Below are 20,393 nucleotides of genomic sequence, written 5' to 3'. Positions count from 1 at the left end.
TTTTTTTCATGCACAGACTGTGCAAAGCCTCACTTGTCTCAGATTCTAGTTTCTTACTGTACTATAACCTGTCCTGGGCTTGTCTCGGGGATCAATTTGTTAATCCTCTATTTAGAACCTTAAACGTTTGCTGTGAAATTCAAGCCCTGCCGTGAGCCCCTTGAGCCGCCTCTCAACCTCTCTCGGGCTCACAGGCTTGGCAGCCACTCAGGACACCCTCCCTGCCTTTTCCTGTCCCAGGGTCTTGGCTTGTTCTGCACCCCATCTTTTGTTACAGTCTGTTAAAATCACACCTGTTTCAGGACCCAACTGAAATAACACCTCGTGAGGATTCCCTAGATTTCTCTTATGTTCCTGTGGTTTGGTTTTGCCCACGTGTTTCAGCATTCATCATGGTCTGCCTTGAGTTTAGTTTTATACACGTCTATCTTAGCTGCCTTTTTTAACAAATATTTTGCCAGTAACATCGCTGTGTGCTTTAGGAGAATTTCTGCTAACTTTAAGCACAGCCACTATGGCAAATCGCTGTGTATTTTTCTTGTTTTTCGAATCTTTCCTTCTGCTTTCAACAAAGCCATGTCTCCCTGTACCTAGAGGGGAAAGAAAATGCATTTTTCCTCAGTTCGAAGTGGGAGAAAAAAAAGAGGTAAAAAAAAAAAAATAGTATGATTGGATATTTATTGTAACATAGTTTTAGTTTTTCTAATCATTTGTGTGTATGTATATATCCCTTAAACAATTTAAACAAAAAGTAGCAACTAGAATTAATGACTCTTCATGACTAAGACGAGATGAACAACTCCATGTTTAAATTCATGTCTGAATAGTGGCAGTAGCTTTTTGAAAAGAGAATCCTGATCATTCTAGAGTCATAACAGATTTAACAGTCAGGGCTTTCCACTTGAACCAAGTGTGGTTTTTAATGAATATCTATAAATAGCGTCTGTCTAATTCTAAAAAAGCATTGAAGCATGAACTTAAGCTTTTAATTCGGATTTTAGCAGGCTGCCTAGGAAAATGTACCCAAGTGAGTAGTACACACATAAATAACAGAAAACCTGGCTGGAGAGTTTGGCAGTATCTAAATTACATGAGCAATGCTAAAGAGGCTGGTAGATTTTAAGATATCAGATCGTTGTGAAATCAAAATAGTGTATTAAAGGACATGTTTTGAGGGCTTCCCTGGTGGCGTGGTGGTTGGGAGTCTGCCTGCTGATGCAGGGGACGTGGGTTCGTGCCCTGGTCTGGGAGGATCCCGCGTGCCACGGAGCGGCTGGACCCGTGGGCCGTGGCTGCTGGCCCTGCGCGTCCAGGGCCTATGCTCCGCGACAGGAGAGGCCACAGCAGTGAGAGGCCCGCGTGCCGCAAAAAATAAATAAATAAATAAATAAAGTAAAGGACATGTTTTGAGATTGTGGAAAATCTGGTCAGGATGTTCAAATTATTTCTCCAAAGAACACATCATTGGCAAAGTTCATTTGCACTTACTCTTTTAAGAAATGACAGCTCTAACTTCCCCTGCCCCCGCAATAGAGAGCAATATTCCGTATCTGACAGCTGAGAGAACAAATGTTAAACTCCTGAATGACTTAAAATGTTGACCTCCAGAAGCCTCCTGGTCTGTATTTTAATGGAGACGTAATCCAGTGCATCAGAGTGGGTTCCATGGGTCAGTGCTGGTCCGTGACTGCTGGTCACTGGTCTATGGTAGAAGAACAGGAACAGAGAGGAGACGCTGGGAGTAATCTGACATTGCCACGTTATACTGTCTTTCATAAAAGGAGCGATCCACACAAACTGGAAATTCTGCAAAACCTTACACAGCACAGATAGTTGAGAAGCACTAATCTAGTCCATCTCCTCATTTTGCACAAGAGCACGCGGGGGCAGGCAGATGTGAAGCAGCTTGCTTCACTCCTGTGGCTTTTATGGGGAGAGCTGGCTCCATGCTTCAGGGTCCCCACTCCCAGTCCAGGGTTTTGTGCTATGTCCTCTAGCTTTCTTCAAAGTCTTAACTACTAGACATGTTCTCTTTACCATTAACTCTCCACTCTCATCCTCCGAGGGAGAAGAGTAATTATTATATTTGTTTTTCTCACTATTATAATTTTCCCTAAAAGTTAATGGTATTTAATACTTCCCGCAGATAACTTACAATCCTCTCTGAAGACCTCTAAGATATTAGAACACTTAAAAGAAGACAGCTCAGAAGCTTCAAGTCAAGAAGAAGGTAAACGCTGATTCACTGGAATAAAGTCATTCTGCGTGATATTGTCACAGGGATAGGTAGACAAACCATTAGAACAGGTTAAGGAACTGAGAAACAGACATATGGGAACTTGGAATGTGACAGGTGGCCTTACAGAAAAGTGGGGAAAGAATATGCAATAAATGGTATTGGCTGGCTTTCCAGTCAAAAAAAAAGTTATATAATTAGATCCCTACTTCTTTGGGCACAGAAAATTTCAAATGAATAACAAATTATTTGCAACATATATAAACTTAATGTAATATGTAAAACTTAAATTTTTAAATGTTAATAGTCTGGGATGAGAAGGCTTTCTTGACAGGCCAGAGCATGACCATAGTGGAGATCTTTCTAATCTAAATGAAAGCTTAACAAGTGACAAGAGGTTACCATTCAGAGGACATTTGCAGGATATTTACAGGTGTAAAGACTATACGTCCAAGACTATAGATTCTTCTAAAAATCATTGAGAAAATGAGTCTGGTCAACAATATGGGGAAAGATAAACATAGGCAGTTCTCACAGAAGAAACTTGAATGGTTCAGCCTCACGAGTAGTCCAGAAAATGCAAACTAAAAACAATGAGAAAAAAAAAACAACAACAATGAGAGGGGCTTCGCTGGTGGCGCAGTGGTTAAGAATCCGCCTGCCAATGCAGGGGACACGGGTTCGAGCCCTGGTCCACGAAGACCCCACATGCCAACGGAGCAGCTAAGCCCGTGCACCACAACTACTGAGCCTGTGCTCTAGAGCCCGCGAGCCACAACCACTGAGCCTGTGTGCCACAACTACTTAAGCCCATGTGCCTAGAGCCCGTGCTCTGCAACAAGAGAAGCCACTGCAATGAGAAGCCCGTGCACGCAACGAAGAGTAGCCCCCCGCTCGCTGCAACTAAAGAAAGCCCGCGCGCAGCAACGAATACCCAAAGCGGCCAAAAATAAATAAATAAAATAATTAAGAAACAAAAAAACAATGAGAGATTAGTTCACACTCATCAGATTGGCAAACCATTTTCAAGTCTGACATTATCAAAGATATGAAGTAATGGGAATCCTCATCTACTGTTGATGGGAATTTAAATTGATACAACTCTTGGTGCAACTATTTTGGACAAAAATTTGACACTCTTGTGAAGTTGGAGGTGATTAATGCTACTACCCAGCAGTTCTGCTTCTATGAAAATTGTCGTCCGTGTGTTCAGGGGACAGGGATTCAGGCTCTCCCAGCAGCTTATGGGTAACAGCAAGTACTTGGATGTTAACCCAAATGTTTCAAATGTTAATAAAGTTATAAATAGATTGTGGTACATTCATGCTAGGTGGCAATTAAAATAAAGCATATTTATAGTATATTCAAACATGTCGCACCACTGTGTGTTTGAATACACACAGGGGTAGTTAAAATAAAAACATGCACTAGATTATTTCAACTAGTTAACCTCTGTAGAGGGAGGGAGCTGAATGGAATGGAGGGAGGCCTTCCGTTGTTTCTGGGATATTTCCTTTCCTAATAAAAAGAGGCAAATACAGAGATATCTGGGAGGTGGGTACATGGGTGTTGGTTTTATTAACATGTGGTGTTTTGATATTTGAGACACTTCTTTTTTTTTCTAATGGTTAAAAAAGAGCCTGAAATTGAATGTGTGGTTTTGCAGCGTAATGCTCATGTCAAATTTCGTAGTCTTGGACAAAATTGATTTTGCTATTAGGTGGAACATATTTGACAGGGTATTTAAGGAAATTACTGTGCCTTTGAAAAATTGTTTCTTTAAGGAATTTTCTGTGAAAAATGCTTGGAAGTGCTCTACGTGGTCTGTCAACACTGTTATGGTCACATACATTAGTTGTGTCTTCCTTTTGGATTTTGTAGAAGCATATGGTATAATAAATTGTTTTTTTCCTCCACTCTAGATGTGTTACAGCACACCATAATCCACAAGAAACATACCGGGAAAAATCCCCTTGTGAAGTAGGTATCTAGTTCCTAAAACATGAATGGCTTTGTGTGTTTTTAAATCAGCATCACATTTACTTACTGATGTATTTGGCTATAATTCTGCCGGTTTACTGTTTGCTTGTTATTTGTCTCACCTTTTCTGTGTTTTCCTTTCTCTCCTTTCTTGCTTTTGGGCGTTTTTTTAAAATTCTGTTTTTCTCTTCTATTAGCCTTGATAGTTTTCCATATGTTGTTTTTCGATTCTTCTGATGGTTACCTAGAGGTTTTATTCTACATCTTTGACTTAGGAAGGTCTGATATTTGTGCTTGTACCATTTCCCACGTGAGGACCTTGGATCACTGTAACTTCACTTACCTCCTCCCAGCTTATAAACTGTAGCTGTCATGCATCTTAATTCTGTTTTAAACCTCATGAAACCTTTTTGCATTAACCATTTAGGTTTCTACCATTCCACTGTTCTTCATTCCTTCCAGTGTACCTGAGCATCCTGCTAACTGAAGAACACTTGAGGATTCCCTGTCATCATATCTGCCAGTAATGAAGTCACTTTGTTTTTATCTGGAAAAAATGTCTACTTTGCCTTCAGTTTTGAAAGACATTTTTGCTCATACGACATAGGACTCCAGGCTAGTAGTTACTTTCTGTGAGTGCTCGGAAGCTCCAGTGTCGCTGTCTCCGGTCTAGTGCCCTTGGTCCTTCACATCATATCCTCTCAGCCCAGTTTGATTTCTGCTGCAAGCCACATAAAATCATTTATGTGACCTCTAACCCCCCCTCACACTGCGACTGTCCCTCCGCAGGCCCTGCCTCGTGACTGTCCACCTCCTGCCTCAGGGCCCGCGCTGATCCTATGAGCCTGCTTAGCCCTCGGACCAGCCCAGTTCAGAGCTGCACGTTCATTTGCCCCAGGGGTCAGTCCTCAACTGGTGGGGAGCTCCCGCTTCCTGCCCTTTGGGGAGATAATTCTGGGAGGTCCCAGCTGGTTTGAGCCTCTGTCGCTCATAGCGGCAGCCTCACTAATGGACCCACACGCTGGTTTTTCCTCCTTTCCTGTTTTGTTCTCCCCACTCCTTGCTCCCACTTCTGGATCACCTCCCAAATCAACTGTGTCATCCCCAGATTCTGCTTTTAGGGGCAACAGTGGACAGTGGGTATCCATTGTTCTTCAATCTTATTGCTGCTCTTTGAAAGTTAGTGTGCTTTTCCAAACCGACTGTGTTTTTGAATTTTCCCATTGTCTGGTTTTCGGCAGTTTCCTATGATATATTTGTAGCTTTCTTTGAATGAGTTCTGCTTCCTAAGTCTGAAGTTTGATACAGTTCTGTTTTAGAGAAGCCCAGGCCATTCTCTCTTCACGTATTGCGTCTGCCTGTTCTCTTGTTCCCTCTTCTGAGGCTCGGGATGCTTACAGGTTAGACTTTTCACTATGTCCTAGGTGTTCTCTCAAATTTTTTTTGTTTTCCACATTTTTTTCCTCTGTGTTCCAGTCTATTTTCTCATGATCAAATTTCCTCTTCAGTGATTTTTTTCATCTGTTTCCATCCATTGAGTTCTTAATTTCAGTTTATTGTACAGTTCTAGAATTTAAATTTGGTTCTTTTTTTATATATTCCAGTATTCTTCCAAAATTCTGTCATCTTGTAGTCCTTGACCGTTGTGAAACACTGTTAATTCAGAGTCCGTGTCCAGTCACTTCATTCTCTGGATTCTGTCTGAGTCTGTTTCTGTTGTGTGTTTCTCTTGGTTTTCAGTCACATTATCCTGTCCCTTCACTTGCCTTAGACACACACAGTACATAGTGGTTCTCTTGAGATTGGGGTTACCCCAGCTGTGAGTGGTGCAGGGTGAGTCTAAAGACAGACTGTGCCTCTGTTGTCAGCCTCCTCAGAGGCAGGTATTAATTATTAAATAGGTAAGAGAGGTATGAACTGGTTTATTCTTATAGTAGACTTTTTTCCTTAGAGCTGTTGCTAGGCATTCTATAAAAAACTAATATACTGAAGAAAGGATTAGTATAGCTTCTTCATTATGAGATGAGAAGGTTAGCTGATTGAAGACAGAGTTTCATACTTGCGTGAACTCTTCTTTTGATAGCACTATTGGTACAAGTTGTTCTCCGTTGGATGGGCTCACCATGCAGTATTCTGAACAGAATGGAATCATGGATTGGAGGAAGCAAACCTGCACCACCATTCAGCACCCGGAGCACTGTGTGGCCTTAGCTGACCAGGTACGGGGGCTTTGTTTTGTCTTCGTGCCATACTGTTCAAGCATTGTCGCTGCATGAGAGTCGAGTTCTTTAAGCATTATTATGTCAGATAGTGTATCTGGTAAGAAGAAATGAAGGAATGTTTGAATGTAAGACTTCAAAGTTAATTGGTGTACATGATCTAAGCTCCTCTGTGACCTGAAGAAGTGTATATGTATTACTTTGGTTTTTTTTTAATTTAATTAATTAATTTATATTTGGCTGCGTTGGGTCTTCGTTGCTGCGCGCGGGCTTTCTCTAACTGAGGCGAGCGGGAGCTACTCTTCGTTGCGGTGCGCGGGTTTCTCGTTGTGGTGGCTTCTCGTTGCAGAGCTCGGGCTCTAGGCGTACGGGCTTCAGTAGTCGTGGCACGCGTGCTCAGTCGTTGTGGCTCGTGGGTTCTAGAGCGCAGATTCAATAGTTGTGGCACGTGGGCTTAGCTGCTCCATGGCATGTGGAATCTTCCTGGACCAGGGCTCGAACGTGTCCCCTGCACTGGCAGGCAGATTCTTAACCACTGCGCCACGAGGGAAGCCCTGTATTACTTTTATTGCTCTAAAATATTAGTACATTTTATTGTGATGCCTAAAATGTTTCACTAGGGATGCATTGTTATGCCAGGTTTTTTGCTTTTGAATTATTCACATTTCAGTCACTGTCTTGCTATTTATTGGTGATGTGAATTTTGAAACGGACCTTCCCTCATGAGTTGTTGGGCCAGTTTACCAGCAAATCCTGAATGTACTTAGGAAATACTTGGTTTTTAGGAGTTGGTGTAATCAGAGAACAGAATGCTCTCAAGTGTGTTTAGGTAACATGGCACTACAGATACATGAGAGATACTTACTGGTACAGCTATGGAGAGAACCACCTTCTCTCTAGAAAATTGATTTTGATTACTGGCCAACACTCAGATCCAAATGTTAACCTTTCCTGGAATGTGTTTTTACGAACTAAAGCATTAAAGCATACTTTGAGGAATTGTGTGTTATCGGGGTCATGCTTACTTAATGGCCGAGTTTTAGGTCTCTGTGATTATACTTTTTCCCCCTCTACTTCAGCGCTAGCACCTTTTATTCTTAGAGTTGACGCAATTCTGTGTTGCAGTTTTACCAACCTGAACTTTACGAGAATATTAGTAAACATATAGCAAATACCGGTTACTTGATTGTGCTTTATTTTGTGATGAGAAGAAAAAATACACATCCATTTTAAAAGCAAACTACGAAATAAATACTATACTCATAATTAATATTAAGTATTTGTCAGAATATGCAGATTTTAATGAGTCAAGTAGGTAACTTCAAAAAAGAGGTTGGAAATAAAAACGTGTTAGAATATACAACTGGGACTGCATTATTTTAATGTTTTTTATCAGAATAAGAGGATACCTACACGAGTATGGTCTCGCTTTAGTCAGATTTTTTTTTTATTCTTTTCCCTAGCATTCAACTGAAAAACGAAGTTTATCTTCAATAAGTAAGAAAAAAGGAAAGTCACAAATAGAAAAGTAGGTGCAATTTAATCTTTCCAGTAATAGGAATTGGTAAGAAGAGACAACATTTGATGACGGGCATGTTTAATTTATGTAGTATAAATAGTATTTTTCCATTCGTTTTCTTTATATTTTTACTCTGGACTTAAATTTTTTCAGTTCTAAATAATCAACACATGCAGTTGATAAAAATAAAGCTATTGTCAAATATTATATTCAGTTTGGAGGGGCAAAATTCTCAGCCCTGTAAACTAAAGGGTGAATCTTGGATTTACATTGTACCTTACTAAACATTTTTTTTAATTATAAAAAAAATTTGAGGGGAATTTTATTAATACTGTACTTAGTGTTGTTCTCTAGGGACTCATAAACAATGTGGGTAACATGTATACTTTCGGCTTAGGGAGAAAATTAAGAAAACTGACAACAGATTGAATAGTAGAATAAATGGTATTCGAATATCTGCTCCTCAGCACACCCACGGTGGTTCTGTGAAAGGTAAGGGTGTTTTTCTTTCAAATACACGTCACCTAAATATATTTAGCAGGGTACCTATTGCAGGAGGTATCAGGCTGTTGTGTCAAAGCCTGGTAACACTTTTTTTCCTGCGTTGATGTGAATAGTGATTTCTGAATTAACTCCATTAATACTTCAGAATTGTTTAATGCAGGAAATTTGATCCGGCCACGGAGGTAAATTTCTCCTTTGCTACAGTGACACTCTGGCACCTCTTCCTTCCCCTGGTAGCAGCAGTCTCCTCGATTGTTTCCTTCTCAGCCAATCCCTGCTCCAGAGCAGAGGCCGCAGGACCTGCGGGGTCTTTCCACCCTCGTGGAAGCCTGTACCCGTTCTTGTGTAAAGTCACTTTTAAAAATCTTGTTGACTTTTTCATGTTTTAATGACTGTCCTTTGTGGAGTTTTATGGGACTTCAGGGGAATTCAGACCCTCAGATTTTCGTTGTACTCAATTTGTGTGGTCTCCATCTACCCACCATTATTTTAAGGTCCTTTTATTTTTAAGTGAAAGATTTTGTGTTCATTTGACTGAGAAATGTCCCTTGTGCTGGTTCATTGGTAACTTTTCTGTGTTACATTTACCTTCAGCACTAATAGTAAAGATTTTTAAAGAAAGAATAAAAGCTCACAGACCTCTAGGAAAGTGTTTGTCCGTGTCTGTTTCTAACACATATGTTGACAGCTGACCCTACAAATAAGATTTGTTTAATTTAAATTTTATTCAAATGTTAGTACCTTCAGTTGTGATGCAACATAAATAACCAGAATATATCCATTTTCTTAATGGAGTACATTTTTAAGCTAGCTATTTGTTTAGAGAGATTTAATATTGATAAGGAAATATAGTTGCATTTTGACTCTAAAATCATCTGGCCCACTCATTGAATTAATTAACTGAGCTGTCTTTGGGGGGAAAATGACATGGGAAAAAAACCATGTTTATGAGTATATTGTAACACTTCAGTATCTTTGAGGTTTCCTGTGGTGATGGCAGCTAAAAGGAGGGGGAGAAGCTAAAATAAGGAAGACAAGAGTTCTCTGTTAGTGGATGATTAGAAATAGCTTCTGCCAGGCCTCCCTGTCTGTTTCCTCCTTCTGGTTCATTTTCTGCACTGTCTTCTAAAGCACACACTAAATCAGGTCATTCTATAGTTGAAATTCCTGTCAAATGTATACCACCCTTATGACATCACTCTCTCGTCTTTCACATGATTTGGGAACTATGCCAAAAAAGCTTGTAACAGTTCTTTCCCTTTTAGCTTCATATTTTCAGAGAAGTGTGTGGACTTTGATCTCAGACAGATGTGGGTTTGAATCCTTACTCCACCATTTTCTTAAGTTTGTAAAAGAAGAAGAATATCTACCTCACCAGACTGTAAAACTTAAATGTGATAACAAGAAAAGCATTTAGCTAGTATCAAGCACAGAGGTGTTCAGTAATGTGGTTCCTTTTCCCTATTCTAATAAGTTAGAAGAAAACATATGCTGTATAGGTTATTAAGAACTTTTTTTTTTAAACATCTTTGTTGGAGTATAATTGCTTTACAGTGGTGTGTTTCTGTTTATAACAAAGTCAATCAGCTATACATAAAAATATATCCCCATATCCCCTCCCTCTTGCGTCTCCCTCCCACCCTCCCTATCCCACCCCTCTATGTGGTCGCAAAGCACCGAGCTGATCTCCCTGTGCTATGTGGCTGCTTCCTACTAGCTATCTATAAGAACTTTTGATAACATCTCAGGCTCTAATTCCTTTATTTCTTTATTTTCAAATATTATGAAAGTACAATCTCAAGATTTTTGATTCAAGATTAACCTTTTCTGTCTATTTTGTTCTCTCTATATGTCACTGATTCATATATATTTACATTTATAGAGTACGACTATAAATATATATATCAATACTTTGTACAACTTGTCTTATTGTCTAGTATAGCTCAGATGTTTGCTGGCTCCAACTTAAAGGGAAAACCCTTTGTTTATTAATTCCCCTTTGAAATACTAAGGAATTACCTTTAAGAAGGTGATTACCTTTAAGCATTCAGTAAACTTAAGATATATTTAAGATTTTTTTAATAGAACAATCATGCATATCATAAATGTAGATACTATACTGAAGCTGAAAATTTTAAATAACTCAGTTAAAGATAAGTATTATTTATTTATTTAATTTTATTATTATTTTTTTTTTTGCGGTACACGGGCCTCTCACTGTTGTGGCGTCCCCCGTTGCAGAGCACAGGCTCCGGATGCGCAGGCTCAGCGGCCATGGCTCACGGGCCCAGCCGCTCCGCGGCCTGTGGGATCTTCCCGGACCGGGGCGCAAACCCGTGTCCCCTGCATCGGCAGGCGGACTCTCAACCACTGTGCCACCAGGAAAGCCCTTATTTATTTTTAATTTAAAATTTAACTTCTATTTTGAGTAAAATACATTTATGTAGTTCAAAATTCTGAAGGTACAAAAGGGAACAAAATAAATCCCTCACTGCGTCCCTCCATGTTGTCTTCTCCCCAAAACAGTCAGTGCTGTTCATCATCTGTGTTTTTGCAGTGTGTTTGCTTTTAAAATCTCTTTGAGACATGATAGATAAAACAGTTTATCTCTCTGTTTAAAAGGGCAATTTGTGGAATAGCCTTTGGCATAGTTATTTCATCCTCACTTTGCAGCCACACCTCTGACTCCAAAGGATCACATATTTTTTTATTATAAAAATTCCAAAGACACTCTACACAATTCTGAAGCACCTGGATTGTCAGAAAGGGAAAATTATGTTCAGCATAGATTTACATTTATGTATTTAGTTCTTTGAAAATTGCAAATTAGTATATGACATTTGGTGGTTAGAATATTTGCTGGCTATATAATCTAAACAAAATCATTTCATAAATTCATTTTGAGAAATAGCTGCCTTTTTCTTTTTTCTTTTTACGTTTCTGAAACTTAAAGCTCTTCAGAGCTTTTTTTGTTTTGTTTTGTTTTGTTCCCAGTCCATCATTTCTGGTTAGAACTCAGGGGTTACTCAGTCTACTTGATGGGAAGCAATTTACTCTTTTTAAATATTCAGGCATACAAATTTTAACTGAATAGGCATTTTTGGCAGTCAGTTCTATTTTTGAGTTCTTTTAAAGAAAGAATTTTACAACATGCTCTGAGGAGTTAAAATGTATAGACTTAAAAAGCGGCTCAATGTGCTAATATTGGACAGATCCTGCAGAGAATCTTAATTCTGATTTTTTAAAGTCGGTTATATTGATTTTTTCCTCTGCCTCTGCCTAAGAATGCATTTGTCCCCCGCAAAAAAGTCGTCAATTATTTTCAAATAAAATTGTGCTTCAGTAATGAATTTTTACCTAGGTCAGAGGCCAGCTTTTTTAGGTAATTATAGAAAAACTTGGAAAAAAAAATTTAAGGGTGTAACTAATTTCTGATGGTTCAATTCAGAAATTTATTTAACTAAACAATTCTATTTTTTAAAAATCACCTTATTTTTAGATGTGAATTTGGACATTGGATCTGGACATGACACGTGTGGAGAAACATCTTCAGAGAGTTACAGTTCTCCGTCTAGCCCAAGACATGATGGAAGAGAAAGTTTTGAAAGTGAAGAAGAAAAAGACAGAGGTTTGCTCTTTGGAGGGATTTGGGGGTGTCAGAGGAAAATGTGTGCTCTTAAAATCAGTCAAACATAAGTATTTTTATGGTACTGTAAATGTCATTATTGACTTTAATTGGCATAAAGGGTGTCGTGTAGACCACTGACTTAGCAGTTCCTAGTGATGTTGATTTTTTTTAAACCTATTTCACTGCATATGAAATTAAAGAGAAAGAAGACAGTCACAACAAAATGTAGAGTTAATGTAGAAAGATTGAAAGCTTGCATATTGTTAGATGCACATATATTTATAATGTTTATGTCTTCCTGATGGATTGACCCTTTTTATCATTATAAATATCCTTCTTTGTCTCTAATGACAATTTTTTTCTTAAAATCTATTTTGTCTGATAATAATATAGCTACTTTAGCTCTCTTTTGGGTGTTTGCAGGGTACCTCTTTTTCCATCCTTTTACTTTAAGCCTATTTGTGTCTTTGACTCTAAAGTATCTCTTAAAGACACCTTATAGTTGGATTATGGTTTTTTAGCAATTCTGCCCATCTCTGCCATTTGATTGGAGTGTTTAACCTATTGAAATTTACTGTAATTACTGATAAGGTAGGATTTACATCTGCTCTTTTGCGCTTTGTTTTCTGTATGTACTATGTCTTCAATTCCTCCTTAAATGGAGGCTCAGAGTCAGCCAGAAATAAGAGTATAGAGCCTTCTTAGGTCTCTCCTGGGCATGCATATATAGCCCTAGATATGAGCATGGCCTTTTAGATTCCCAGGAATATATTGAAGCTTTTCAGAGCTCCCTGTGAACATCCGCTTCTTCAGTTTTTCCTTTTAAGTTTTTTGGTCAGACTATTGTTAGCCTCAACTGGCCATGCCAGCCCAGGCAGCCAAGTTGTTAAACAGTTGCCACAGATTGATTGTGACACATGCCCTGTGGGTAAGCTGCTGTTAACACAGAGTGAACTCAAGTTGCCAGACAGATAGTGACGGTTCCTTAGGAAGGTGCTTTTATAGAGTTCCAAATCCATGTTTCTTAGAGCGGCTGCTAGGCTGCTTGTTTTCGTAGCTACTGTAGTTGCAAGACTATTAGTTTACAAAGCTACTTCAGAGGTGGAGAATGTGAGCAAGAATTCGGGCAAGGTGAAATACCGCAGTGGTTGCTATTCTTACAAGATTCAGCTGTTTTTCTTTAATAAACACTCTTCACATTGCTGCGAGCCTTTAATTGATTTCCAGAGTTCTGAAAAAGTTGATTTTGATAGTTTTTGCCAGGATTTTTGTTGCTTTTATGGAGGAATGGAGTGTCAGAGGCTCTTACCCTGCCATTCCAGAAATGAGGTATCACAAATGTATATGTTGGGACTTCCCTGGTGGTCCAGTGATTAAGACTCCCCCTTCCAATGCAGGGGGTGCGGGGTTTGATCCCTGATCGGGGAGCTAAGATCCCCCATGCCTTGCAGCCAAAAAAAAAACAGAAACATAAAAAAACGGAAGCAATATTGTAACAAATTCAATAAAGACTTTAAAAATGGTCCACAGACACACAAAAAAATGTATATGCTGAATGAGGATGTCATTCTTTACAGTGATAATGTTATCTGATAACATCTTGGCTATAAACGTCTTAGTAATAGTGTCTTGGTTATAAGGTGTGTCCATGCTGGTGGGCAGTAATAAATGGTTTCTCTTGGGCCACTTAAAGATCATAAAGATCCTTTAACAACAGCATTTCAGACGTGGCTTTTTCCTGCACAGTCCACAGCTCTTCGAGACCTTAGCCTTTGTGTTATACCGTCAGGTCACATCTTAGGGAGCTATGACAGTGATTCTGCTGCATCACATACAGTTAAAGCCAGCTTTTACTTTGAAGTCATGACAAATGTAGCATGCAGTGACTACTGCCAGTTCTGCTAATCTGAGGCAACACTGCACTTCTGATCTGCAGTTTGCTCATGAAAGAAGAAAAATGAAACTAACTGCCCAGAGCTCTTATGAAGGTTAAACGAGCTAATTTTTATGCCTTATCCAGAATAGAGAAGCTTTCAATATGCTATGCCCGATTCTGTAGGATGTACCAATAATCCATGGCTCTTAAGCTAACAATGCAGATTTGCCTCTTTGTCAGAATTAAGGGTACATCTGCATGCCTAGATGACTTTGCAGCAGTCCTTTCCTGTCATCAGATAGGGTGAGTTGGTGGGCCTGTATAGAGGAGCTTGCCCTTTTTCAGATAGGCTCTGTTATCGCGTGACTAAATGAGCCTTCCCTAAATGAAGGATCATTAAGGGCTCTCTGAAACCAACCAGGGGGGAAAATGTCCACTGTGATAACAAGTGTTGATCATCTTTAGAATTTCGAGTGCATGAAAAGGTTGCTTTGAAAAGCATGTGGCTTTGTTGTTCTTGTTGGTCATAAAGGGGTTTTGTTGTAAGACTTTATACTTTTCAGAGTCAGCGCAAAAAAGGAGGACCTCTCTCTAAATAGCTGGGTGAGTCCTTATAATGCTTAGAAAACCATTTGGGGTCATGGGGCCATTTGCTGTGACTTAAGAAGATTTAAACAAAGCCCAATTCCTATAGAAATTTAATTGATCATCTGAAAAATATTACAGCTTCTTTTGAACTTAGATGTTTAACTCTATACTTGTATGAAGGTACAGATATAAATACAGTGCCTTAAATAAGTTACTAATTTTTGGATACTTTTTGTTTTGCAAAGTTTAACCAGAAACTCCTCAGCTATTAAGGAGAGTATATGTTAGAACCACTTACTCATAAGTTGAATCTCTTCTAATATAAATTATTATTGTTGAATTAATAACATTGTTGACATTCTGTAGGTTGGTTCAGGTTTAACCTTTCTCCAGGAAGGTTCTATTTAACCTTTCTCCAGGAAGACTAGTATGATTTGTTTTTAGTATTGTTTCAAAAAATTGTAGCATCTTAACTGAATATAACTAATTATTACCTTAACAAATATAAACATTTTAAGTACACAGTGCCATTCTGCTTATATTTATGGGCAGAAAGATGTTAAATTAGGCACTACATTTAACTGAATGGTCTCTATACATAGTACTGCAGTATCTGGGTTTACGATATTTAAACATTGTGAGTTAGATTTTGTCTTTTGTCCCCTTTATACCAAAAGTCAAGAAATCCAGGGGAAGTCTAGATTGAAGTTATTTCTGTTTACAAGCAGAAGAGTGATGCAGTAATAAAAACAAATGCAGTACAATTTTGTATCTGCCACTTTGCTGTTTTGTTTTAGGAGAAATGGCACTGCTTCTTGTGCTCTAGCACACTTGTTTTATGACCATAATGGTAGCTTTAAATTTTCTTTCCCCCACTGAAATATTTAAAAGTAAGAATATTTATTCCATTCTAAGAAAACTCTGTTCCCTTCCCTATCTCTGGATATTTGAGTTAAATATAGTCTTTTTTTTTTTTTTTAATAAATTTATTTATTTATTTTCGGCTGTGTTGGGTCTTCGTTGCTGCACGCGGGCTTTCTCTGGTTGTGGTGTGCGGGTTTCTCCTTGTGGTGTCCTCTCGTTGCGGAGCATGGGCTCTAGGCATGCGGGATTAAGTAGTTACAGCACGTGGGCTCAATAGTTGTGGTGCACGGGCTTAGCTGCTCCGTGGCATGTGGGATCTTCCCGGACCGGGGCTCGAACCTGTGTCCCCATGCATTGGCAGGCGGATTCTTAACCAATGCGCCACCAGGGAAGTCCCGAGTTAAATATAGTCTTGATTGAACTCCTTTAAATTGTATTATTTATGTGAGACAAATGTGAAGACCTCGGGTTTAGTAGTACAGAATATAAATCAAGTGAATTGCCTAAAATTGATTAAGGTTAAAAATATCTGATCCCTTTCTCTGTAATAAAGGTCTGTATTTTATACTGTGCTTCATTCAGTCTCCATTAACCTTTTGTTTCTTACCTCTCCATGGATTTTTTTTAATTTAAGATTTAATTTTTTTAGAGCAGTTTTGGGTTTACTATAAAATTGAGAGAAAGATACAGAAATATTCCGTGCTCTCACACATATATAGTCTGCCCTGTTATCAACAATTGCTCCCTAGAATGACACATGTTTTACCAAGGATGAACCAATCTACTTTGATGCATCATTATCACCCAAAGTCCATGGTTTATCTAAGGGTTCACCTTCAGTGGCTTTGGACAAATGTATAATGATACATATCCATCATTACAGCATCACACAGAGTATTTCCACTGCCCTGAAAACACCCCGGGCTCTGCCTGTTCATCCTTCTCCGGAGCCCCCACCCCTGGCAGCCACCAAGCTTTTATTGTTTCCATAGTCTTGCCTCTTTTCCAGAATCTCCATATGTTTACAGTGAAGGCCACAGAAAGCCAAAAATTAAAAGAAGTTCAGCTTGGTAGTCAGGAAGCTTAGGGATACATTTATTAGTCCAAACTTCAGTGTTTACTTTAGATATACTTAAAGTTTATTTCTAGCAAGAAGGTTGGGAGATTATGCTTGTGTTAACATCTAGTTATGTTTGTTTCCCTCAGACACAGACAGCAATTCTGAGGATTCTGGAAATCCATCCACAACCAGGTTTACAGGTTATGGTTCTGTCAACCAGACTGTCACTGTCAAGCCACCTGTTCAGATTGCTTCATTAGGAAACGACGATGCAAACCTTTTAGAAGATCCCTTAAGCTCACCCAAGTATCAGCATATTTCTTTTATGCCAACTTTACACTGTGTCATGCACAATGGTGCCCAGAAGTCTGAGGTGGTCGTTCCTCCACCCAAATCTGCTGATGGTAAAACAATAGGGATGCTTGTTCCTAGCCCTGTTGCTCTCTCTGCAATAAGGGAGTCCACGAACTCAACCCCCGTCGGAATACTAGGGTCAACAGCTTCTACTGCAGAATCAGAAAAGCACCTTGAATTACTGGCGTCCCCTTTACCTGTTCCATCAACATTCCTTCCACATAGTAGTACTCCCGCTTTGCACCTCACAATTCAGAGGCTAAAACTGCCGCCGCCGCAGGGATCTTCCGAGAGTTGCACGGTGAACCTCTCCCAGCAACCAACCGGGAGTCTGAGCGTCGGATCACCAAACACTGCCTTTATTCCTGTTCATAATCCAGGTAGTTTTCCAGGATCTCCTGTTGCTACCACAGACCCCATCACAAAATCTGCATCTCAAGTGGTAGGACTAAATCAAATGGTGCCTCAGATTGAGGGAAACACAGGGACAGCCCCTCAGCCTACCAATGTGAAGGTAGTTCTTCCAGCAGCTGGCCTCTCGGCCGTACAGCCACCAGCTTCCTACCCCTTGCCAGGCTCTCCCCTTGCTGCCGGGGTGTTACCCAGCCAGAATTCCACGGTCCTCAGCACGGCGGCACCGTCTGCCCAGTCCGCGGGAGCAGGCATCAGCCAGGCCCAGTCGAGTGTTCCTCCCGCGGTTCCTACCCACACCCCCGGTCCCGCCCCAAGCCCGAGCCCTGCTTTGACACACAGTACTGCGCAGGGCGACAGCACGTCTTACATCAGTGCTGTGGGAAACACGAACGCCAACGGGACAGTGTTGCCTCCACAGCAGATGGGCTCAGGTCCTTGTGGTTCTTGTGGGCGAAGGTGCAGCTGTGGGACCAATGGAAACCTTCAGCTAAATAGTTACTATTATCCTAATCCAATGCCTGGACCAATGTACCGAGTCCCATCGTTCTTTACTCTGCCATCCATCTGCAATGGCAGCTACCTCAACCAAGCACATCAGAGCAATGGAAACCAACTTCCTTTTTTTCTGCCTCAGACTCCATATGCAAATGGACTGGTGCATGACCCAGTCCAAGCCAACTATGGCATGCAGCAGATGGCAGGATTCGGGAGGTTCTATCCTGTGTATCCAGCACCTAATGTAGTCGCCAGCACGAGCGGTTCGGGGCCCAAGAAGAATGGGAACGTTTCATGTTACAACTGTGGTGTGAGCGGGCACTATGCACAGGAGTGTAAGCAGTCGTCCATGGAGGCCAGTCAACAAGGTAATCATGAGAGCTCCCAGAGGACTTGTTTTTGAGTGTGCCCGTCCCTCCCTCCCCTGGTGATCACGGTGATCCTGTTGAAGCAGAAAGAGCTGTTGTGTGTTTGTTTACGGATGTTGTGCTTTCCGTGACAAATCATAAAGTGCAAACGGCAAAACCTAGTGTGGACACACACAGGACACACACACAGCACAAGGAAGCTCAGAGAAATTCAGTTCCCAATTAAGGAATAAACCATAAAGGCACTTCTTAAGGAATATAATGGGGATTTGCGAATCTCTTGCTAGCAGCACTTTTTTTTTTTAAAGCTACAATCCTGTGTCATAGAGTAAGCAAAATTTTTAAATGCTGAAAAACTAGGAAGTGATAGTCATCTGACATGGAAGATTTTTAGTTGTTTGGGTCTATCTATGCATAACCAACTGGCCTCATGCTACACCCTTCCTTCCCAGCAGACACTTTTTTTTTCAGTGCTATTACATTTTAAAAGGCACAAAATATTTAAGCACTGGTTTTTGGAGTAAGGAGATTCAAACTGAGTTTAATATTATTACCACCAGAATAAAGAAATTGTTCTTCAATAAGTACGTGTAAGATACCCAGTTCAGTGTAGACCTGAAACTGTTACCTTTCACTCACATTAGGCTTTTGTCATTTTGCCAGATCTCACACAGAAAAAAGGCTTGACTTGGGAGTATGTGCTTGACATTTTTAAGGGAAAATTGAGTTTGATAGCTTTAGGTTGAACTTAAAGCACAAACTTCATTATTACTTTTTAAAAGTCGTTTTATGGACCATTTTGCGGTCCGAGTATTGCCGAAGGAGCAGCGGCTGAGGAGCATGCCCATTTGATATCTTGTAGTGGTTTGTGATGCATTGCATTGTACGCAGTGACTTAGCAGTTCTGTCTTTCCCATTTTAGGCACTTACAGACTGAGATACGCACCTCCCCTCCCCCCTTCTAATGATACGTTGGATTCTGCAGACTGAAACAAGTAAAGCTTGCCTACTTAATACACTGAAGTGTGGGGAGTCATGGTTGGGGTGTGGAGGGGAGGAAAGGAAAGGTATTTTGTTTGTGTTTCTTTGTCTGTACATTTCCTAGATTTCTATGCAGTTGGGAGTTTTCATTTCTCTTGTACCAAAATGTCCAAAACAGAAAAGAATGCATTGCTTTTGAGCCTCTGGTCTCCTGGTACAACAACAGGCTTATCTGTATGATACATGTAATTTAAACATCCAAACAGACTACCAAAAGGAAAATGCTAATGCGTGCTTTTTTTTTTTTTTTTACACTGAATACTTGCTGTGTGCGATGTTTACTGAATCTTTAAAACTGTGTATTTGACCTTTTTTAATAACACTGGTGACAGTCCTATGGTTTTGGAAAAAAACTTTGCTTCTTCCCCAGTTTTTCTCACTTTCGTCCTACACTCCGCTTTTCTCCCCCACCCTCACTCTTTCCAGTGGCCGCAGGAGTGGTTGGCACTGCATTGTCCACACTTTGTAAACTGCTCTGCATATAAATTGAGGGTAGAATGTTTCACCTTAATCATAAGGGAGAATCACATTCCCAAAATAGTGTGTATATATGTAATAAACAGCACCACGTAAATACATATATGCAGTGCTTGTTGTCCAAATAAAAATTAAAACAAGTGGAAGAGAGAGGAGGAAGTAAAATCATATGAAACTGAGAAAATATGACATATGAAGTGGACAAAGAGCTTTTTCTTTAAAAAAAAAACAAAACCTTTTTACTTCATCATACTTTTTTAGCCTGTTGCTTCAGAGAGACATAAAGTGAACAAACTAGTGTGAGTGTGGTTCTTCTGTGTGTTTGTTTGTCATGAAAATCAACAGCCAATTTTACCTGTAGTCTACCACTGTGTCATGTAAAAGAGACACTTGAGTCAAGATTTCTTTTCCTACACCAACTGTTACAGTGTTCCATTGTGTTTAAAATGTGTATGCTTTATTGCAATCTGAACAGAAGCTCTGCGTTTCTACAAAAGTCAGGTATTTGTTCCCTAACTTGTCTCGTAGCAAAGTCACTTTTATAACAGTTTACCACTATGCTTGATTATAATGTGAAAGACTGAATTCTGCGTGTGTTAAGATGGTATGAATCATGTCAGTGTCACATCACTAAGTTTAATGCTGCTGTTTAAAAACAAAAGTTTTTTTAAAGCCAATCTATGTACTAAATTGCTTCCAGGTAATTTTTGATTTCCTAAAGTGCACTGAGGTTATCTGGAAGAACGGGGTGCAGGTTTGGACCGCTGCAT

General features: G+C 39.8%; 1 protein-coding gene across 1 annotated transcript in view; it reads left to right on the top strand.

The window, feature by feature from the left end:
• ZCCHC2 (zinc finger CCHC-type containing 2) overlaps positions 1–19,095 on the top strand; it is a 46,924-nt gene extending 27,829 nt beyond the window's left edge. The window contains exons 7-14 of the mRNA XM_065890291.1: positions 2,147–2,230; positions 4,159–4,216; positions 6,300–6,435; positions 7,899–7,963; positions 8,352–8,446; positions 11,958–12,086; positions 16,621–18,105; positions 19,028–19,095. Of these exons, the coding sequence (XP_065746363.1) occupies positions 2,147–2,230; positions 4,159–4,216; positions 6,300–6,435; positions 7,899–7,963; positions 8,352–8,446; positions 11,958–12,086; positions 16,621–18,105; positions 19,028–19,095 (2,120 nt within the window). The remainder of the gene's footprint in view (positions 1–2,146; positions 2,231–4,158; positions 4,217–6,299; positions 6,436–7,898; positions 7,964–8,351; positions 8,447–11,957; positions 12,087–16,620; positions 18,106–19,027) is intronic.
• The last annotated feature ends 1,298 nt before the right edge of the window (positions 19,096–20,393 follow it).

Source organism: Phocoena phocoena, chromosome 13 (genome assembly GCF_963924675.1).
Source record: "Phocoena phocoena chromosome 13, mPhoPho1.1, whole genome shotgun sequence".
NCBI lineage: Eukaryota > Metazoa > Chordata > Mammalia > Artiodactyla > Phocoenidae > Phocoena > Phocoena phocoena.
The sequence above is the reverse complement of the archived record's forward strand: the minus strand, read 5'-3'. Positions and strand labels throughout refer to the sequence as shown.